The sequence below is a fragment of the Melanerpes formicivorus genome, unplaced genomic scaffold, assembly GCF_026170545.1.
Source record: "Melanerpes formicivorus ecotype bairdi unplaced genomic scaffold, bMelFor1.0.p_v2 SCAF_37, whole genome shotgun sequence".
In the NCBI taxonomy this organism is placed as follows: Eukaryota; Metazoa; Chordata; class Aves; order Piciformes; family Picidae; genus Melanerpes; species Melanerpes formicivorus.
The window spans coordinates 4,759,754-4,776,229 of NW_027142389.1; the positions used below are offsets into that span (position 1 = coordinate 4,759,754).

Below are 16,476 nucleotides of genomic sequence, written 5' to 3' on the forward strand. Positions count from 1 at the left end.
CATACAGGAAGGGCAAAAGGACTGCTAAATGGAGCCAAATTTATTCTCTTACTTAAACTATCACAATTGCACTGATTTCAGTGCTGTAACTTGGAAGAAAGATTGGTTGAGGTTTAGAAAAATGTGAATTTTTATCAGTTTCACTTTTAGCTCTGAATTTACATATCTCACTGGTTTAATACCCTTTTCTTTTTCTACTTTTTTCTCGTGTGCCCTTGGAAATCTGCATAGAAACTCAGCAACATAAATTCTTACACATTCTGAAATGCATAAGAAGCTACTTGTTTCATAACCATCTTTCTATGCTGTCATTTGTGCTATTATTCAGTTCTAGCACCATTTAAAGTAGTCAGGATAATAGGACAGTGTAAGCATTTTCTTTTTAAATGCATGTTTTCATGTATGAAGAATTAAAGGTAAACTCATAGTTAGATAATCAAGAAGACAAAGAAAACTCTCTTCAGTACCTTTCTGTGAGCGGCACATATAACATCCCTCTAGCACTGGGGATGCTCTGGTTTATGGCTATGCTTACTATTTATTATACCTTGAATTACTCAGCTGTGTCCAGGAGCTGTACAGATAAATCAAGTAAATGATCATTTATCTTCAGTTAGGATCTTAAAGCTGTGGCATGCATGTTACACGTGTTGTTACAGCAGTCTCTCTTCCTCCGCAGCAGTGACTGCTTCCACTCGGGATCCAGACTGAAACAATTTCATGACTTCTAGTCCTCATTATTTGATTTAAAATGTACAGTGAGCTCATACATTATTAAAAGAGAGAGAGGGTGTTCACTGATGCCTTATTTTGCTGAGAAATGTAGCTAAGGAAAAAAAAACCCAGCTTCAGCAGCAGCGTTTCAGTCCAACAGAAGCAATCAGACACAGTTTATAAAAAGTGCTTATGTTTGCAAAGGGTAGGCTGTAAGAGAGCTTTTTGGTTAATAGAAGACTTCCTGCACATTTAAAGTTAAATGGAAAGCTTTCAAAATTCAATTATGGACTTATTATTTTTTTCCCCTTAGGTTGGCTGGCAGTTAAAGAACCTGGTAAATGCACTGCGGGAAGACCCAAACGGAGTGATCTTAACCTTGAAGAAACGGCCGCAGAACACCCTGGTTTCTGCTCCTGCCCTGCTGAAGAACGTGAGGTGGAAGCCTCTTGCGCTTCAGGTAAGGAGCCTGGTGAAGTGCTGGTGTAAATGCTTTATTCTTTGCAAGAGAAAACACTAGAGTTTTTCCTTCTGGAGTGAGGAACAAGAGTCTCTAAAACATCCACGATTGCTTTGAGACAGGGTGCTGGGATAAGTATGTGTGGCACTACTGGTTGTGAAAAAAGAGACTGGTTTCTTTTGGTTTTGTGGTGAAGTTGGGAGCCACAGGAATTCGTGGAAGGAAAGAACATGTTCAGAATGTGTTGGTGAAGAACAAGGCAGGCTAAAGTTCAGTAGACTGCTTTGGCAGAGGCAGTGTTGCCTCCCTTTCCATTATTTCCCAGGCTGTCAAAACTACTTGTTTGGAATCAAGCCTGACAGACCTTTTAGATGTCAGGAAAAGTTTGCTTCTGTTCCACATCTCTCATCAAGTCTGAGTTTTTTGGGAGCAATGCTAATATAACTGCTGCTGTTTTCTGCATACCTATTCCTTGAGAAGCTGTCAATACCAAAACAAACAAAAAAAAAGCTAATTTGTGGACATCACAGCTGCTGCTTCCTACAGCCTTCTGCAGGTGTAGGAGAAACCTACACTTCATTACAAAACCTACTCTTCATTACAAAACCTACTCTCTGTAAAGAGACTGAACTCAAAGTGCCATTATTTAAGGAAGGGGTTCTGAGTAAGACCGTAGCTATGCATGTTTAATACTGTATAATGCTCTATAATTTTGTGCTCTTTCATAATGTGGAAGCTTCAGAGAGCTCTCTTGTTGGGATCACATGATCCCTGGAGGTGTTCAGGACCAGGCTGGACAGGCCCTTGAGCACCCTGGTCTAGTGGGAGGTGTTCCTGCCCATGGCAGCAGCGCTGGAACTAGATGATCTTTAAGGTCCCTTCCAACCCAAATCAATCTATGAATCAATAAATGTATATCTGAATGATTTTTAAATTAACAAAACAAACCCCTCAAGCCTATCTAAGCAAACCTCCTCCCTGACTGGCACTTCCTGAGTCTTTCATTCACCGAAGTGCCTAAATCCTACATAACTGCTTCACCTTGGGGCTTCCTGATGGCCCAGAAGGCAAGAGCTCCCAACAATCCAAGGGTGCTTTCAGTGTCATCCTCACCAGGATATGTTTCTCCTGTGCATAGCATTGTGAGGGATTTGTTTAAAAATGTACATTGTTTTGGAAAAGGGAAAGAGCCTTTCCTGTGATACTTCTTAACAGCAGATTTTGTAGCAAGTTGTTGAAAGCTCACTTTAGGTCTTCTTAATTCTTCATGCCACAGAGGCAAGCGCAAGAACCTGGATACATTTCAGGCACAGATTTTGGGTTTTGTCTGTTTCCTACAGTTCTCACCTGGATCTGGTATAATTTGTTATTGCCATTAATGACTTGGAACTGGCATGTTAAATTTCAAGATGACACTAAAGCTTGTGTTTCCTGGACAGCTGACATAACAGCTTGATGCTGCTGGGAAGCAGTGATCTCACTTCCCTCTCCCTATTCTTGGCTACAGAGTGTCCTCGCCCTTGACTTTGGCATTTTTTAGACACTCTAGATCAGTTTAATTTGTTGGATTGATAGGAAGGCTTCTTGGTTTGTTTATTTGTTCTTCTAGGGGTTTCTACCACTACTGCATTAGATTGGACCTTACAGAACAGGGGCTGTCAGAGGCTGTTGACAGGCCTTCAGAAATAAGCAGGGTACATTCAGTGTAGACAGAAGGCTTTGCACTTCGACAGAAGTCATCAGGTGCACACATGTAGGGCAGGGAATCACCAAAAATCTATAGAAAAAATTCTCAGTTCAAGTAGATCAAAATTGAAAACAAGCTGGCAAATGCCACAGCATGACAAAAAGGGATATAAGGTGTATGGAGGTGCTGTTTGCATCGTGTGTTCCACAAGGGCGAGTGTAGAGTCCTGCACTGGGAAGGAATAACCCCCCTGCAGCAGTACAGGTTAGGGACTGACCTGCTGGAAAGCAGCTCCACAGGGAAGAATATGGACACATATATGGATATATGTAACACACCATGAAAGCACCGCATGCAGAGCAATTTTTTTCCCTTCTGATTTAGTGCTGGTAAAGCAAATAAAATGAAAAACAAACAAATAAATAAAGGAGTTCCTAATTAGGGAAGGACTGAAAGAAGCAGGATTTAAGAACAAGAAATTCAGAGGCCAGAAATAAGATTTGTTAGGTGCATAGTAGGAATCTTTGCTAATACATGTCATGTTTTCTATTATTGCTTAAGGTACTTTTGGATATTATTAATATTTTCCCCACAATGATTAAATTTTTTAAAACAATTCTACACAGTTAATTAATGAATTATTAATGAGACTGAACATCTAAACCATCATGAAATGTATTTCTTGTGCTCACTGTGGCATTCTTTTGCTGTATATAGTTTCCCTTGATGCTTAATTAACAACAGCAGAATGTTAACATGTGCCCAAGCTCTCTGCTACAGCTCTCTTTCAGTGAGACAACATGTCAGTCAGAGCACCTTCTCACTTTGTCTCGTTGGCATTACGTGATATGAGAAGAGCAGTTTCATTGCTGAAACTCTGTGATTATCTTCCCACGCAGTATGAAACCATTCTTTCATCTGCAGTGGCAAACAGTGCTCTGTGTTTTGTAAAAGTCAGCACACAGCAACTTCATTTAAATAAAATACAACATTTAATATTTTTTTTTCTACCTGCAGAGATGTTCTAATTGTAATCTTCTATCCTGTTACAGCTTCCTGATCCAGAGCATTAAACCTTTGATAATTTAGCTTGAGACACAGAAGCTGTCAGGTGGTAGGAGCAGTAAAGCTTACCTACGTCAACACTGACAACTTCATAATAATTCTTAGGTATTAGAAAATCCATGTTCTGCTCTGCAGCTTTACAAGTATCTTCAGAATAATTCCAGCTAAGTGGCTCATTTCAGATTCTGAAAACCATGTGAATTTGGAGAAGTCTTGCTTCATACAAGAGAGAAATTATTTAGCATGAGGAGAGCAGATGGCAGTAGAGCAAAGAAAGGAAAACAGCAAGTTGGTGTTTAGCACTTCTATCCCACTCCAGTTAGTTCATAGTTCAGGTACTGTGCCTTGAGAGAATTTCGCAGCTGAAGTCTGAAATGATGCTGTTCATTTATTTTACTATCTCAGTGAGAAATATCTTGGGGAAGGAAAACCTCAGAGAAAATGTAGCAAGTAAGAAAGTTGTGTTCTGCTCTCTTGGATGTCTTGCATCAAAGGAGATGGTGAAGGCGTTTCATCTTCGTGCCACTCCTGCTTCCATTGAGTTCTGTAGCATTTGTATGTATTTCATTGTGTTCTCTTGCTCTGAGGACAAAAATTATTATTTATGCATCAGAAAAGGTATACATTTTAAGTTTCAAAAAGTGAAAATCCACAGGCCTTGCAAACACTGTGCATACACCTGCTGCTCTACAGCACAGCTCTACCAATTTAACAGTATGGGAGAAACACTCAGCAATGCTGAGCATTCTCTTTCTTATTGTCTGTACTATTTGTCTCGCTGAACATTTAATTTTTCTGAATAGCAGCTTGTCCAATTAGTCATCTCTATCAGTGACCCGATTTAACCTCCTCTGACAAAAATTACAGGCTGTAGGCATTTAGAAGGTGATACAGATTTGCAAAGCCCCATTTTCCCTTGCCGCAGGCAATCCGTGTGGAAGAGTGACACCTCTGAGTTTCCTGTGAATTCACCCACCAGGGGAATTCTGGGGATTGAGTTTATTCATGCAAGGCAGAAAGCAAGGACTGAGTAGGCTGTGTTTAACCTTCAGACCCCCTCAAAAGGTAAGGGGTGTCCGTGTTCAAGCCTCTCATTGCTGTACCACTGTCTTTTACCACCTTACTGCACCTTGTCTGCTGGTTTTTGCAGGATGCAGCAGGGTTCTGGCTGATGCTTTGAACTGCACTTTTCCAGAGACACAATATTTGATTATCCCTAATATTTGCAAAACTCAGAATCACAGCAATGTATTTCCTTTCTGAAACAGTTTGCACCTTTCTGTTTGGCAAACAATTGCTTATTATTTCTGATGAGTATTGAATTTACCATTGGTCTTTCATTTTTAGTCTGGTATTTCATCATTACTTGAGCATTTAGTGGTAATTAGCTATCTCAGCAATAACAACACCAGCAGATACCTAAGGTGTCACTTTTTAAGTAGTCCTCTGTAAATAAATGTGTTTTCCTGGGCATTGTTTTCACCTGTGCCTGTCTTTGCACACACTGTGTCAAACATTCCCTTGTACACCCACATAGTGTGGGTCAGTCCCACACAGTGTGGGATTGCTCCACTTGGAATAATCTTATGGAAATCAAGATATAAGACTTAAAGAGTAGACTGTGTCTGTCTGTTGGCAGTCCTGGTTGGGGAGATATTTACTGTTTATTAAAATGACCTTTTTAAAAGCTTTGGTACAATACTGAAATCATTGATTGAATGCCCCTGTTAAAGCAGGGGGTTAATAACATTAAATAGTTGATAAGAGCCCTGTGCTATTTTGCAGATACCCCCTGAAACTCCACGTCTCATATCACAGCCAGCTCTGGAGCTCCGAGTGAGGGTACACAACTTTGCTGCCTTCATTCTCAGCTCCAGATGGTAGAAGAATTATTATTTGCTGGAACTTTCTGAGTGAGGATAAAGAGGAGAAAGTGGGTGCTCTTTTTCCTGCCTTGAAGTCTCCCAGGCCAGATGAGTTAAGGTTTCTTGGGAGCAAGTAGCAGAATCACCCAAAGTGGTTGATTTGTTTTGGGTGCATCCTTTGAGAGAGGTAGAAACAGGGAACTGCTCCAGAGACATAATGGCTGGTAAATTTCTGTGAGGCATTGAAGAAGGGCACTTGTTAGACAGTGGAGACAATAAGTAAAGCTGAGAGGGAAAAGGCAGGAGACAGCTTATCTGGGAACAGTGCATGTTCTTAAAGACTTAAACCCTTTATATAGGGGAAAGGAACTTCAAAAGCACATATTTCTGTAAACTCAGTGAATGAGCTCTTACAGTATTGCCAACGAAAAAGGCAAGAATAAGAGCTGGTGCTTTGTGGGGGCGGGGAGAGAATCCTTTGACCAGTATTTTTCACACATGTTTATTGTGATACTTGAGAGATGAATGAACTACAGTAAGGTTAGAAAAACAGTATGTATGATGCTCCTCTTCAGAAAAGGGAAATAAAAGAGCCAGGAACTTGAAAGTCAGTCACTTAATATGCACAAACAGTTTGTGAGCACTTGGAAGGTAACAGATGAGCAAAAACAACATGAATTTATTATGAAGAAATCATTAAACAGATTTAGTGCTCTTATGTGAGCAGTCTGCTCACCTGCTAGATAGGAGAGAACCTGTATATCTTCCTCTGATATTAATACCTTTTCTTCTGGCATTCTCATAAGCATGGCATCAAGAATTATGGACGAGGTGAAACTGAGATTGAATAGGTGGAAAATTGCCTCACTTAACAAGAGCTGTAATGGTTCACCACCAGACAAAGGAAGTATCAGGTAGTTATCAATACATAGGGGGTATGTGGTGTTTTGTCCCATAAACCAGGAGAGCCTGCAAATGCAATGGAGTCTCAGCTAGCAATTAAGAATATGGAAATTCTAGTTTGGAGAACTGGAATAAAAGCTCTAGAAATGTAACAAAAGGAGAGAGGAGCAAGTATACAGTATCCTACTTGGAAATCAAATGCAGATTTGAAGAAGGTAGCAATTGAATAGCATGGCTGTAATTCCAAATAATGTGGAAATCCTGTGGAGGGCTGGCACCTTTGGAGGTGCCTTCCAACCCAAAGTATTCTGTGACAGTATGAAATCACAGTAAAGAGAAAACAGAATGTCACAATGAAAGGAACTGCAATAACTGGCTAAGAGATATAAATAGGAATATAAATCACAAAAATAAATCATTTGTTTTGCTTTATTCAGCATTATCATTTCACCTGGGTACTGAATGCACCTGCCTTGCACTGGGTGCACGTAGTCTAATCACAAGTACAGAGCACACTACAATTCATTAGTGTTTTAGAAAACAACCCTATAGCCATCCCTGCCTTGTCCTGTTGCTAGACACCCTTACGGAAAGTCCCTCTCCAGCCTTCCTGTAGGCTCTCTTTGGGTATTGGAAAGCAGCTCTAAGGTCCCCCTTAGGTATATTGATAATACAAAAGAAACCTAGAACATTTGATCAGATTATTAGAGGCAGAAGAGTGCTAGAATTTGGACCCATATGCAGACCGATATTCTGGTAGAGGAGCAGCCCTTCTTGGTAGTTAGAACTGCTTTCACTTGTTGAGTCTCATAAAAATAATACCAGTGTTTATTTCCAGAAGACAAAATGCCTTACATTCAGAAAAATATTGTAATTACTCTTCATAGCTTACAGACCTCTGCACTTTATTAATCCTTCTAATGTATTGCTTAGGTTAATTTAAATTTCATTGCTGGTCATCACAGAGCCTAGATTAGTATCAGCAGACAGAATCATAGAATGCATCACCTTGGAGGGAGCCTTGGATGCCATCATCAGGGCTATGATCTCAGTAAAAAAATAAGAAACCATGGATGGCCACAAATGCTGTCTTCTTTAAATTATCTAAACCATGTCTTAATGAATCTTCTATTGAATACCAACCTTATGGTTAGAAACAATTTCATTCAATGCAAGCATTGAAGAGTTCTGTAATTAACTTTTGTGTTAATGGCATTTAATAATGTAAGTCCTTCCTCCCCACATAATTGATTTTCTACATTGGTTAAAAGTCATCTTTTGATTCCAAGTCTCAGATTTTCCCTTGAGGTGGCTTTTCAATTAATTTCCCTGGTCTTTTATCGGTTTCTTTCATACCAGCCTTGAACTCTTCAGTCAAACAGTGTTTCAGTTGATATCTTTTGGGAAGAACCTTCAATAATCTGGGGGGGGAAAGAAGAAAAGAAAAAAAAATAGGGCAAGAATCCTAAAATGATGCACATTGACTTCACTGTTACTTGTAGCACAGAAAACATGAATTTATTCTCCGTGTGCTTTCTTCTTCTTTTTTCACAGCCTGTAATTCCAACCAGTCCAACAAGCAGTTCTACAACACCAACAAGTACAATGGGCATATCCTCCAAAATGGAGAACTCTGCACTTCAGGATGTTTTCATTCTGTCTCCAATGTCAGGTCTTTATGGCCCCAGGTACTTACATCTTAATGAATCTGAGGGTTTGGGGAGGGGGAAGAAATTTACACTTTCATTTATTAATTGATAAAACCAAGAAGCAACAAGCCACAAAATAAAACAAAATATTTAGTCAAATTAAAAGCTAGGAAGTCATTAAGCAACATAGAATCACAGAATCACCAAGGTTGGAAGAGACCTCAAAGATCATAGAGTCCAACCTGTCACCACAGACCTCATGACTAAACCATGGCACCAAGTGCCACATCCAATCCCCTCTTGAACACCTCCAGGGATGGCAGCTCCACCACCTCCCTGGGCAGCACATTCCAATGGCTAAGGACTCTCTCAGTGAAGAACTTTCTTCTCACCTCCAGCCTAAACTTCCCCGGGTGCAGCTTGAGACTGTGTCCTCTTGTTCTGGTGCTGGTTGCTTGAGAGAAGAGACCAACTCCTTCCTGGCTACAACCACCTTTCAGGTAGTTGTAGAGAGCAATAAGGCCTCCCCTGAGCCTCCTCTTCTCCAGGCTAAACATATCATTATTTAGAGAGAAAGAGCATTCAGCTGGCTAGATAAAAGTGGGGAAAAACCTGACTTGAATCCTAAAGCATTTAAGGAATTCTTTAATCACATAGTTGTATTTGCTTTTATGTACCTTGTACCTTATTCTAAAGCATGAATTTCTGTAGAGGTAAGCTTTGCCTTCTCATGATATGCCAACTCCTTATGCTCTCTTTCAGACAGTAGAACATTCCTGGGTAAATCTGTGTGTCTTCCAGTTAAAGTGAAACCTAATGATGACTTCAGTAACTTACATTTGTGAAACTGAATCACTTTTATGAAGTTAAAGGACTCTTCATTTAATGTTCAGGAGACACAGTTGTGCACTTCAGCATTATCACAAAATGCTTCCTTTCTCCATAATCTTCTGTTTTATTGTTTTTAGGGATGAAATTGGAATAATGTCTTGTGATGACATCAGCAAATTTGGAAAGTCTGGGATGAAAGGCTCTGAGTCTCCAAGCTACTTTCTGGAGCATGACAGTGGGAAATACTACACCTTAATTGAAGGTGAAGGCCACCCAGTGGGCTCTGAGTATGAAAGAGGCAGAGCTCCAGGGGTGCGGAGGAGAGAGAAAACCCCCACTCATGGTAGGTTTGGTTTCTGTAACATTTCTTCATTGATCAGAATTACAAATTGTGCTATTAACACTGCAACACCAGCAGATGTCATAAAATCATGTCATAGAATGGCTTGGGTTGGAAGGGACCTTAAAGATCATCTACTTCTAATTCCGTTGTCATGGGCAGGGACATCTCCCACTAGGCCAGGTTGCTTGAAGCCCCACCCAACCTGGCTCTGAATGCTTCCAGGCTTGGAGCCTCCACAACTTCTCTGGGAAAGCTCTTCCAGTGTCTCAACCACCCTCATGGGGATGAATTTCTTCCTAATATTGAATCTAAGTCTAGTCTCTTCCATTTGGAATCCATTGCCCCTTGTTCTGCCAGTACATGCCTTTGTAAAAACTCCTCCTCCAGCTGTCCTGTAAGCCCCCTTCAGATGTCTGTCATTCCTTCTTCAACCAGGACCTGATGGCTCTGGACACTAGACAAAAGTTTATGTGAAGGAATAATTAGTGTAATTAAGTTTGGGGTTTTTTTCCTTTCTCTAATTGTGTTTTTAACAGTGTGTGCATTATTTTATCTTTGCTATCTGGGAAAGGCAAAATCTCACCGGGTCAGAATAGCAAAGAAAAATGTGCCTGTGAGGAAGGCAGGTAATAAAAACATGTTGCAGGTCAATGGAGATAATACCAAAGGCTGTTATAGTGGAAGATCCAATAATAGCTGAAATGGAACACAGCTGGGGAAGACAAGAGAAAGATCTTTAAACACTGCAGGCACTGATTCTGTTGGTCTGCTACAGACCTTCTCAGTCTGGTGCAGCATTTGACACCACTGATGTTATTAAATGTAGATTCTCAAGCTTTTTTCAGTTCTTAGAGACAGTGTGGGTTCCTCTCACCTGCTCTCACACTGAGATGTTCTTACCACCATGAATATTAGAAGAGAGGGCAACTGACAGCCCTAGATGCCAAACAAACTTTGGTAGCTGATTTGTACGAGTCTTTTCCCATGTCAACAAATGTTTGCTGAGGTTTTCTGGCTGGATGTGAGATATCTATGACGTAGTTCACATAACATACTTCAGTTAAGGTTTCCACTGCAACATCTTTTGAATAAGATCAGCTAATGAGTGACAGTTGAGTAATTTCACCTGCTGCTTTGAGAGCTGAGAGGGTAGGATTCAAGTTTGTAAACGTGACAGCTGCAAGGTTACAGCAAATTGCATCAAGCTGCAGTGATAGTTCAGTGAGGCTAAACTTTCCAAAGGACATCCAACTTTCCAAGTGTTGTTCTCTTGACATTCTAATAGTTTGAAGCAATCTTGTGTTTATCAGTTAAACAGAACTTTTCTCCTGGCTTTCTATTTTGATATCTACAGCTGGGTTTATGGTAGAAGGTGGCAGCATACCAACAGGCTTGTGTACATACACAGTACCTTTTCAGACCAGGGACAATTCAGTCGATCTCTGTGTTGTACAGGCTATTTTACTGATTTCCACAGCCATCTGCCTGATGCTTAACAGAGCTGTAGCACTTCAGAGTAGGATTCCACCTTAAGACTTCCTGATATTCTGGTTTTATCTCCCTGATAAGTGACATTATTTTATAATAAAATTAGAATTAGTGATAAGCCCTAACTGATTAAAATTAGAGCCAGATGGTTATATTTGGCTTGCTTTCATAAATTCGTGCTGCATGATGACTTTAAATGTTGGGCTCTGTGCCTGACCCCAGTGATATGCAAGATTTTTCTTGTGTTTGTGATGAGCAGTTCTTAACTTTGAAAATCTAGCAGGAATTTGATTTGTAAGTCTCAGGGATATGCCTTTGCTTCAAAAGCAGTTTGATTTTTAAGTCTCAGGGATATGCCTTTGCTTCAAAAACAATTGTTAAACCAGAAGTTTTGAAACTACAGATTAAAATAATCAGTCAATTAACAAACCTCCAAATCCAAACTTTATTCTACAGTAATAGAACATGCTGTGCTTTTTGACTCAGAGGTGTGTGTTTGAACCACCCAAGTGACAGTAAATCTTCTGTTAGAAAGACAGGATTTATGGCAGGTCCCCTTCAAATACTAGAAGTTCTTTCCAGAGTCTTCTGCTCTCTAGGATGTTCTTCTAATACCAAATTTGAATTGAGGAGCTGAATATCTTTGGAGTTAAAGGTACTTTCTCTGATAGGCAGACAGAGAAGCTACAGATATTTTCCTCACAATGAGTTATACACTGACTCTTCATAAAGTCTTGTCACCCAGAAGCATCCTTGGTTATATACTTGTTTGTTCTTAAATCCTCCTAACATTTAGTAGCTAAAAAGCTGTGTTTTGGAAGAATGGTAAATAGATAATGACCATAAATGTATATTAGTGTACAAATAATCCATAGAGAATAGTTTGTTCACTTTAGCCAAGCTGGGGAAAATGATAATGAAAAAGTTTAATTCTGTAATTCTCCTAGAAACAGAACAGTAGCAAACTATGTTAAAAATATTTGCTCCAGTGTGAAAGAAATGCACTATATTTAGTCAGCTGGCACATAGGCAAAGGATTCTTGGCTTTATGGGTCAGACAGAACTTAACCCATAATCCAGAGGGTGTTTTTTCTGCATTTTGTGATAAAAATGCACACTGACAAGGCCAAAGTGCTAATGCTTTATAGTCAGTTTTGTAGTATTCCTCGTTTAATGGCCTGCTATCAGTGTTCTACTGATACTGTAGTAGGGAATGACTAATGCACATTAATATCTTACAGCCAAAGTGCCATAAAATCATATGGATTAAAACCCTAATGTCTGAATCTTCTTTGCAGTTGTTACCAAACCGCACTCCATGTTTTCTTCCTAAGGCATTTGAAATTAGCATTCCTTGAAATGAGAACCTCTCACTGCTCACCATGTGATTTCCCAGGTCAGAGAGGGTTTGCCATTTAACTGGGAGATGGTGGATCTTTCTAGTCTTATTAAAGCATATCAGTTCCTTGTGAAACTGCTCCTTTCTTTATTCCAAAACACCCGTTTAACGAGTGGGCAGTTTTTACTGAATTGAGTTAAAAACAAAGTTTATAATCTGCCTCCCATTCACAAGTGATGTCACCAAAATCTGTGTCACTTTCCTTCAGAGCAGTACAATGCAGAAGAGAATCTGGGATATATGATGTTTAATTGATCCTGAATGCTACAGCTTTGATACCATACAGATCCTGATAAGCAGGATTCCTGTGAAGGGTCGTGTCACGCCTATCGTGTAGAGCTATTACTTACTCTACAGGCTTCTATTTTCAGTCTTCAAAATGTTTATTGGTTTATCTTTAATTGTTTCCAGGAGATTTGAGGCCTGTTTCTATGCCTACTGAATACAGCTGGATAGGGGAGTCAAAAGAACAAAACATGTACAAGAGGGGAAGCAGAGGTGAGTATTTATTGTTTATTATTTTCTCTGCTGTTCTCTGAGGGTTTTTTGTTTGATACTTAAGCAGCATGAAGATATCATCGTGGAAACCAGGCCTGTTTTTCTTGAGTGCTACAGAGAATATGCAAAAGCCTGTTCAGTATCTGAGGTTTTGGGTTTCTATTTCTGAAAATCAAAAGTTACATTCATAGGAAGCATTTCTCTAATTGTAGTGTAAGCAAGATAAAGATCAATGGCAAAAAGACTTGTAAGATTCAGATATTAATTAATATGCATCAGTTCTTAACCTTCACAACTCTAGAAAACATTAAGTGATGTTATAGGTGTCAGGTAAGGTCCTTTGAGACACATTTTGATTATGAATGAATATTTGAAACCAGAATCAGGAATTGCACTGTGGATGTCCAGCCCAGCAACCTGAATCAGACACACCTGCATTGATACGAGCGGGAAGCAGGAACTTTACAAGTGTGCTGATAGCAAAGTTCCTTTTTCCCTTTTATCTTCTGCTAAAAACCAATTCTATTATTCAACAGAATATTCTTCAAATATCCAAGAATGTTTCTTGTTGTGCCAATTGTTGAAGGTTCTTAAAGAAGTACCATAGTTTAGAATAGTTTAGAATCTTTTAGGCACAGTGTGGGTAGCTGAGACAACATTCAATGTGACAACATTGAATGACACTCTTGAAAATTAATACAGGCTTTTAAACTACCTTTTTCAGTAATCTTCCATGAAAAACTGACTTTCATTTAAGGCACAAGCCTTTGCTGATTTATTCCAAATGGTTTGATTTATCTGTAGTTTGTAGTCCTGTGCTAAGGACAGATTCCCTTCCTCAGACCTGTTGCCTGCCCACTCCTCATTTTGAAGTTGTGCCCAAGTGTGCTGTACACCTCCTTAAGACCATTATTCTAGTTTGTCAGGCTCCTTGAAACCCACTGCCAGAGGTGGTTGCTTCTGGATACATACATTTGATGCTTATGCTCACTCTCACCTCAAACGGCAGCACGTGTCAGTAAATGTGGGGCTGAGTCCCCTGCAATCCCTCACATTCACTTGACATTCACATGACTGCCCAGTTTGATACTGCCAAGTGATGAGCTTTGGCATTTGACTGAAAATTCCTGGCTGTACTTCTATTTTCTTTGTTATACAAGCCATATGAAGCAGACTAGCTCCATATTATCTGTCACACAAGGATCTGAGTATGCACCACCACCTTCCCTGTGCCTGGCTTTTGTGCCAGCTACTCAGTTTGCTCTTGATTGGAACCTTGGTACAAATAAGATTGTTTTCAGTGGAAAGAGCCTCAGATGAAATGGGAGATTAACCAAGCTGACAACACAGATGTAGCTAAAATGGCTCTCTGTTCATTTCCTCTTACTAATGTTGCTTTGTTGTTTTTTTTCCCCTCCAACTGACTCTGAGAATTCACTCCTGCGGTATCTGAGCGACGACAAGATACTGGTTATCCAAGAAGAGCCTTTGACGCAGAAAGACAACAAACGGGACACAGGTCGTAGGTCAAGAAAAAAGGGCAAACCCACAACCAGTTCAAACTACCCAATTAGCTCCTCTGTGTTGACATCTACTATCAATGTTAGGCTTGAGCCTGGGCAGCAAGATGTCTTGAATTTCTCACTAGCAGAAAACAACACTGTTCCACTTTATCACGTAAGTACATAACAAAAAACCTTATTCATAGAGTACGTTTTCCTTTTAGGATTGATACAGGCATAAAAACCTATTCTTCTACTTCATGGTTTACTACTCTAGTTCACAGCCCAAGAAAGTTGCTTAATGTCAGTATCATAAGAACAGTTTAGCCAGGGTAGAAAAATGCAAGGCATGTGCAGTAATTACAGAGTAGGACACGTGTAAAATGATTCCTCATGGACTGGCAAGGGGATGTGAATTCTCTTATCACCATAAATTCTCTGTACATTAGAGATAGACCTGTGCCGTCCTTCAGGAGATAGTCACAGGAATCAGAACATCTCAGGCATTTAGTCAACTGCCTTATAAATATACAAGAGGAACTGATTCAACAGTATACAAGAGTTGCTGACACAGACTTTATGGTTCTTGCCAGCACAGAATCATTCGTGTTAACAACATCTTCCCACTCTGAATACTGAAAGAATTACAAATAGTGAAGCAAAAACTAGTTTGGTGTATCTCAGATACTGTGTCCAGTTCTGGTGTCCCTGTCATAAGAAGGACACAGAGCTGTTGGATTGAGCCCAGAGGAGGGCCATAAAGATCACCTGAGGGCTGGAGCACTTCTGCTATGAGGATAGGCTGAGGGAGAGGGGGTTCAGCCTTGAGAAGAAAAGACTCCAGGGGAATCTTAGGGCTGCCTTCCAATAGCTGAAGGGATCCTACAGGAAGGCTGCAGAGGGACATTTCATGAGGGTGTCTAGAGACAGGACAAGGGGGAATGGTTTGAAGCTGAGGGAGAGCAGGGTTAGACTGGAGCTTAGAAAGAAGTTCTTCAGTACAGGGGTGGTGAGACTCTGGAACAGGCTGCCCAGGGAAGTTGTGGATGCCTCCTCCCTGTGGGTGTTGAAGGCCAGGTTGGATGAGGCCTTGAGCAGCCAAGTCTAGAGATGGGCAGGGAGTAGATGATCTCTGAGTTCCCTTCCAACATAAGTCATTGTATGTTCCATCCTGAAAGACAGCTACCCAGAATGAAAATTTTACATATCAGAGAATATTTAGTGGCTTTTTGATCTCAACAAACCCCAAGAGAAAGAACAGATAATTGTATTCCTAGGTAGACAATGAAGTTTTAAGTAAATCAGCTGATTTCCTATATATCTAAAGGTTTTATCAGGACTTTCATAAACATTTTAATGTATTTACTTACTTGGATAATGAGATTTTGTTCTGTTGAGAATTAATTCCACAGCAACACTAAGGTTACTCAAAGGAAGCTACTTTAAAGATTATCATAAAACAGCTTTTGGTGTTTTGTTTTGGTTTTGTTTTTTTATTTGAAAGCAACAATTTATATTATTCTTTTTAGGCCAGTTTACCTCTTCCTTTACTCTCCTAGTCTGGTTTTTCTCAGCTCTCTGGAGGCAACAGCATCTGATAACAACACTGGCTTGGTTTCTCGTTTGTTTATTTTTATGGCAGTCCAAGATGCAAAATTGTTATAATTAAATTGCTAGATCAAAATTTCAGCCTTGATAAATGCTTTGGAAAATGGTAATGATAATGTTAAATAGGATCTTAATCATCTCTAGTCAAGGGAAGGTGGTAGGGTCTGTAAGCAAACAATATGGCATGATGGAAGGAGAGACTGAGCCTCACTTAGCCATTGCTTTATTTTCTAAGCACACTTGTCTAAATACATACCAAAGCCATAGGCACTTACTTAACAGTGGCTTAAATCACAACACAGATGTAAGAAGTTTGACAAAATTGGTAATTGCATGGATTCACCACTAGATTAATGCTTTGGAAAGAATGTTGATTTGGAACCTCAAATTAAACAATTAGACTGATTTCAGAAGTTGCTGTGAGGATGCAGAGTTAGTATATAAAATGGATATTTAGGTAATGC

At 39.8% G+C, this 16,476-nt stretch overlaps 1 protein-coding gene across 1 annotated transcript in view; it reads left to right on the forward strand.

The window, feature by feature from the left end:
• The window catches only part of LOC137450774 (connector enhancer of kinase suppressor of ras 2-like), a 199,007-nt gene that overhangs the window by 133,161 nt on the left and 49,370 nt on the right, over positions 1 to 16,476 (forward strand). The window contains exons 9-13 of the mRNA XM_068157671.1: positions 1,028 to 1,174; positions 8,249 to 8,382; positions 9,312 to 9,517; positions 12,816 to 12,901; positions 14,325 to 14,579. Coding sequence (XP_068013772.1) covers positions 1,028 to 1,174; positions 8,249 to 8,382; positions 9,312 to 9,517; positions 12,816 to 12,901; positions 14,325 to 14,579 — 828 coding nt within the window. The remainder of the gene's footprint in view (positions 1 to 1,027; positions 1,175 to 8,248; positions 8,383 to 9,311; positions 9,518 to 12,815; positions 12,902 to 14,324; positions 14,580 to 16,476) is intronic.